This window comes from Pteropus alecto, unplaced genomic scaffold, assembly GCF_000325575.1.
Source record: "Pteropus alecto unplaced genomic scaffold, ASM32557v1 scaffold78, whole genome shotgun sequence".
In the NCBI taxonomy this organism is placed as follows: domain Eukaryota; kingdom Metazoa; phylum Chordata; class Mammalia; order Chiroptera; family Pteropodidae; genus Pteropus; species Pteropus alecto.
This window is the reverse complement of record NW_006443124.1, coordinates 4,159,441-4,165,335: the sequence shown is the minus strand read 5'-3', so window position 1 is coordinate 4,165,335 and position 5,895 is coordinate 4,159,441. Positions and strand designations below refer to the sequence as shown.

Below are 5,895 nucleotides of genomic sequence, written 5' to 3'. Positions count from 1 at the left end.
ATGGTGGTTTTACAGGCTGAAGGGTCAGTCATGGCAGGGGCTGGGGGGTAGGGGGCAGAGAGGAAGCAGGGTGCAGGTCCCCCTTATTGGGGGCAGCCATCAGCCACCCCTGAGCAAACCTTCCTGCTCCCAACTCACCCAACCAGGCCAGAGGCACAGTCATTCCACCCCTGTCTAGCTGCCCCCCACAGCCTCAGGGCCCCTATATGATGCTCATCTGGATGTGGGGGGCCAGCCTGAGCGGGATCCCCCCCCAGGGCACAGCGCAACAGTTCCAAAAAAATAGAGATTTGTATTTTTAAAAAAAATTAAATAAAAGCCCAGCTCTGCTGATAGGCGAATGTTCCCCCCAACCCCACCCCCACCCACCCATTGGTTCCCTGGCCTGCACCCCCATCCCACCACGGCCCCAGGGGTATTTACAACATGGAACAATAGAGGCCTGGGGTGGAGGGCACTGCGACAGGGAGAAGGGGGCACAGGGCAGGTCCCCCCAAGAGGGGTCCCCCAAGACAACACAATATCAACAAGAAAAGTTGCAAATCAGGCAGAAATGGGGACATCATTCCAAGGTCCTTATATACAGACACTGCATGACCAGCAGGGAAGGGGGGACCAGATGGGACAGGCATGGGCATGAGGTGGGCAGGTGGGCCAGCCCAGGAGTAGGAAGGGAAAACAAGGCCTCCGCCCCACTCTCACCCCCATCCTCACCCCACCTTTGGTAACGAAAGCCCTTCGGGGAGCCCCCGGTGGTCAAGAGTTTCCTCTGGGAGTTCCCAGGGAGAGGCGCTCCCGAGCTTAGCCCTGCCTCAGTGCTGGAATGGGGCCTCCTACCCGCCTCCGGTCGGCCATGCGGGGAAACAATGAGCAAAAAGTGTGCTGCCCACCCTTGACTCCCCCATCTGCCCAAAGTGAGGGAGTGCTCCCTGGAAGTCGAAGGACAGGAGCCAGTCACTGTAGAAGAGCCCTCTTGGGCACTGGCTGAGGGAGCCCCAGAAAGGGGAAGAAGGGGCTCCCTGGGGGCTGAAGTGAGGGGAGAGGACCTGGACCCTGCACGGGAGAAGGGCCAGCGTGGTCATGAGGCCAGTACTCGCCCCCACTCGGGGCTCTGGCCAAGAAGTCCACGCTGGAGGGGTCAGGAGTGGGGGCCCTGGAATGGACCCACGTGGGAGCTGGCCGGCAGCTGGGCGAGGGGGTGGCCGCCGGCCAGAAGGGGGCTCACAGGTAGATCTCGCGCTTGGCCGTCTGGGCAGATGCCGGTGTGGCTGCGGGTGGGAAGTCCGAGGTCTGGGTCAGGGGGATTTCCTCCAAGGTGGCCGAGTCCTTGCAGGAATCATGGCTACTGTGGGAGAAGGCACTGTAGGAGGGCAGGAGGCGCACAGGGGCCGTTTTGGTGTTCCGGTCTTCTGGGGGGCTGGGGCTGCCGACGCCAGCAGGCTCCTGCCCTCCTCGGTCCTGGTAAGGCACGAAGGTGGAGAGTTTGAGGGCGCTGCTCTTGGTCCGGCGGCTGGGGGACGACTGGCCAGGCATCCAGCACGTGTCGGAGTGACCAAACTCGCTGCACTCCCGGGTACATGTGCCCGTCATGGCAACATCAGGCAGAGGGCGCAGGTCTGCAGAAGACAGAGGGAGGACGGTCATCAGGCAGAGTGGCCTCGCAAAGCTCCACTCCATGGCCTCCCACTGGTGCCTCAGAACAGGGGTGCACACTCATTCCTGCCCACCGAGCTCAGAGGCACACACACCCTCGAATAGACACACATACTCCCACCATCCACCACACACTCACTTTCTCACGTACACACGATCTATCCTTAAATAGACACGTTCCTTCCATCTTCACTCACCCTCTATCTCTGCTCACACACACACACACACCAAATTTGCCCTCAGACAGGTGCACAAACACACAACTCATCTACACACTCCATCGCCTATCTCCAGGCAGGCTTAGACATGCGAGTCTACCCCATCTCATTTAAGGGCTCTCTCTTTCTTTGTCCCTCTCTGTCTCTGTCTCTGCCTCTGTCTCTTTCTCTCTCACTCTCTCACATATACACACACCTGCCCTCAGATATAGGCACAGATGCACAAATCTACACTGGGCAACTCTATCTTCAGACAAGGTGGGCACATATCTTCCTTCTGAAACCCCTCAAGCCTCACCATGCTCCCAGCTGTCCTGGAATCCCACCCCACTCCACTCCACCCCAGCAAGGTTCTGCTTTAAAGCCAGGGTGAGGGTAGGAGCTTCTGTGTGAGGAGTTCACATAGAAGCACACACTCACACACCCACAAGTACACCCATGCAGCCCCCCCTCACCTCACTCTGGCCCCCTATGCCAACCACCACCCCTGGCCTTGCCCCGGCTCCCTGCCCAAACACCCACGGGAAAAGGAGTTGGCTGCCTGACATCAGCAGTAGACCGGTGTGGTTGCTGGGCAGCAGAGTCTCCATGGGAACAGCTGGGCCACAAGCACTTCCTGTCACTGTTACCCTGTCCCGCCCTTGCTCAGGGACAGTACTAGGCAGTGACCCCACCTCAGGGACTGATTGAGCAGCACTGCCTGGGGCAAGGGCTCCCTTGGCACCACCCACCTTGGCTTGGCCTCCTGCCAGTGCAAAGTGAGGAAGGGACAGCTCTGTTGTTAAGCCTCAAAACACCAAGGCCCTTCAGCTCAGGTGGAGTTGGGGACCCACCATGGCACGGAGCAGAGCACGAGCATTGGGTGGGCGGGGCTGGGTGCTGGGCCGAGTCCCCCAGATCCCAGACCCCAGAGTAGCTCCCACATACCTGGCACTCCGCCTCAGGGCCTGCTCCTGCCAGCTGGCTCTGCGCGGGCACAAAAAGGACGAGATGGGCATGAGATAGAGCACGGAGGGGCAGGGTGGGGCGAGGACACTCTGAGACCTGGGGCCTGGGAGGTCAGACAAGGGCCCTGTGCCTGAGGGGTGGGAGTAGAACTTTTCATCTCTCTTTAGGGGGCTGGGGGCATTTAGAGAAGGAAAGGGTGAGACCCAAGGACAACTCCAAGCTGGAGAGTCTTTCCATCCCAAGGGGAGGTTTACTCAGTCTCTCTTGCCACAGGCTGCCACGGATGCCTTCACACGCACACACGCGCACACACACACACTACATATACACCTTCTGACAGCACGCCCACCACACACTCCACATTGACCTCTGCTCCGGCCAGGACCTCCCTTCTGCCATCACCCTCCAAGCCCCTCTCAGACAAGCCTTTCCCGTCCCCAGACCTCCCCACTCCATTTCTTCAGCCAAACCCTCTCCCGTTCCTCCCCGCAGGGGATCATCGTACCCTGCCCTGAGATCCTCAAAACATCCAGGGTCCCTTCCCTTTTCTCAAGGTTCTTCAACCCTGTTATGGGACCCTCATTGCCTCAAGGTCCCCTCAAGTTTCCCTCACCACTACCTGAGCCCTCTGGCCATCATTCTCAGGTTCCAGTCCCCAGGGACGCAGGAGAATGTAGTGATGAATGCAAGGTCTTTTGGAGTCTGAGAAGCCTGGGTTTGAATTCTTCCCAGCTCTGTCACTTCCTATGTATGATTGTGGGTAAGTGGCTCATCCTCTCTGAGCCTGTTTCCTCCACTGTAAAGTGGGCACAATAAAGTTCTCAGGTCAGAGAGCAGTTGTGAAGATTAAATGAATATGTACCTGAAAGCACTCAGCACGGTGATTACTGCTGAATATACAATAAGCTCAATAAATGGAGGATATTTCTAAGGTCTCATCACCATGCTCTGGCTTCTATTCATTCCTGGGGTGTCCCAACCATGCTGACGATCCTCACCGTTCTCGGGGTGCTCCATCTCTCCTATGCTGCCGTCGGGGGTGGTGCGCTCATAGTGATCCTCAGGCAGAGCCAGGGGACCAAGTCGAGGCCCCGAGGATGACTTGCTGGACGGCGTCTCAGACTCTTCCAGACCACTGTCGTAGTAACTGTGCTGGGATGGGTCCTGCAGCTCCTGGGCCTGGCTGGTGGCGGAGAAGGTGACGCGGCGGTGAGGTAACTGCAGGGAGAGAAACTGTCACTGCTGGCCAGCCAGCCTGCCTCTCGGGGCCCTCCACCACACCAGGCCCCAGCCTCAGCCAGGCCCACCCCCCGAGCTTCCAGCCCCTCAGCAGCAACCAAGAAGAAGCCCAGCCCCCTAGCATAGCATAGTCCCCAGACGGCGCAGACCTCAGCAGAGGACTGCCCCTTAGTTCTAAAACAGCTCCCAGTACAGCCAAGACCACACACTGTAAGTCCCAACGAGCATAGGCCCCAATGTTATTCTAGCCCCCAGGCCACCACAGTAAGCCTAATCAAGTACCTCTTGTTACAGCACGGCCTCCCGAATTAAGCCTCACTTTAATTCCAGAACAGCCAACACCAGAATAGCACAATACCAGCCAAGTCTCCTAATTCCAGCATAGCCTTTAAACACTAGCAAGCCTCCAGTTTCTAGAACAGCTCCCTAAAAGCAGTACAGACACCTAATTCTACAACAGCTCACCAATACAACAGTCCCCTAATTTCCAAACAGCACCCCCCAAACTCCAGCTCCTCACCTGTCTCATTGCTCTGTAACTTCCCATTGCATCCATCCAAATGAGGTGCCAACCTCTTTCTGATCCTGTTCCTCATGTCTGCTTTGTAATGCTGTAGGCAGCCTCTGGACTCTCTGCTGAGTCCGCTCCCACTCAGCCCCCCTGTCCCCACTTCGCTCTCCTCCAGAGAGGCCTGGGAGTGGAAAAAGGTGGGTGGGGGAGAAGGAAAGGGAGCCTGATAACAAACCAGGGCACCTCGGGGGTGGGGAAGCAGAGCAATGGATACTCCCCTGCCCTCCGGATTAGGAAATAGTGTTAACTGTAGCGGGCACGGCCCAGGAAGACCTGGACCTGGGGAGGCGCTGGGGGCAGGGTTGGGGGTGGTGCTGCTATCCGTCAGGGGTCAGGAAGCCTGGCCTCAGATGGACTCCTTCTAGAAAATAGGTAGGAGCTTCTAGAAGGGGCCACCAGCTTGGTGGAACCAGGACTTAAAAGCTTGGACTGGGGGCTGGGCTGGGGGAATGGAACGGTCACAGTCTGCTCTCAGCCAGCAGCCCTGTCTGCCTGCCACGGGTTAATGATCACCCCGGGAACCTGGCAACCTCAGCTTGGCACTTGGCACAACCAGCCAGTCACCCAAACACCCACCTGGGACCGCCACCAATTTTCCTGCCAAACAGAAATTAGGACCCGGGGTCCCTGGAGGGCATGGGTGGGAGCAACCCAGGCCCAGGGCCCTGCTGATGGGTCTCCAGGCTCCCACCAATTCTCTAAGACATTTTTGGTGCTTTGTATTTCCTCTAAAACCCTCTGTAGAAGGTTATCTAATGGCCAGAAGTGGTTCCAGGATTGTAGACTCACCTTCCCGACACCTCACACAATCTCCATTTCATTCAAGACAGTTGGGGTGGGGAGGATGGTCAAAACAAGAAGCTTTAGAGAGCTGATGGCGAGGCAGCCCAGAACTGCCTTCCCATCCTGGCTCCCACCCCATCTTCAGGAACAGGCAACCCTTCTTGGGATCCATGTTGTGATCTAAAACACTGATGGGTCTGAATGATGACAGACAAGGTCCCCAAAATTGATCCGGACATTTGGGGCCGAGAGGATATAAAGAAGCACCATCTACCTGGTGTTGGCGTGAACAGGCTCCAGGAGGGGTCTGGGAGGCACAGGGCAGTCTGGTTGTCAGATACTCTTTCCAATTTCTTTTCAAGACTTTAGCCAGGAGCCCTCCCTCCCTGCAGAACCTGCACCTGGTAATCTAAGTTTTCCGTCTTGCCTACTAGGCACGTCACTTGGTCTCTTTTTCTTATGATTCTTTTCTGTAAAATGGAG

At 57.2% G+C, this 5,895-nt stretch overlaps 1 protein-coding gene across 1 annotated transcript in view; it reads right to left on the bottom strand.

Moving 5' to 3' along the window:
* Window positions 1–293: 293 nt before the first annotated feature.
* The window catches only part of PCDH1 (protocadherin 1), a gene marked incomplete at its 5' end in the record, with an annotated part of 18,549 nt that continues 12,947 nt past the window's right edge, over window positions 294–5,895 (bottom strand). Inside the window, 2 exons of the mRNA XM_025040772.1 lie at window positions 294–1,616; window positions 3,818–4,037. Coding sequence (XP_024896540.1) covers window positions 1,222–1,616; window positions 3,818–4,037 — 615 coding nt within the window. The remainder of the gene's footprint in view (window positions 1,617–3,817; window positions 4,038–5,895) is intronic.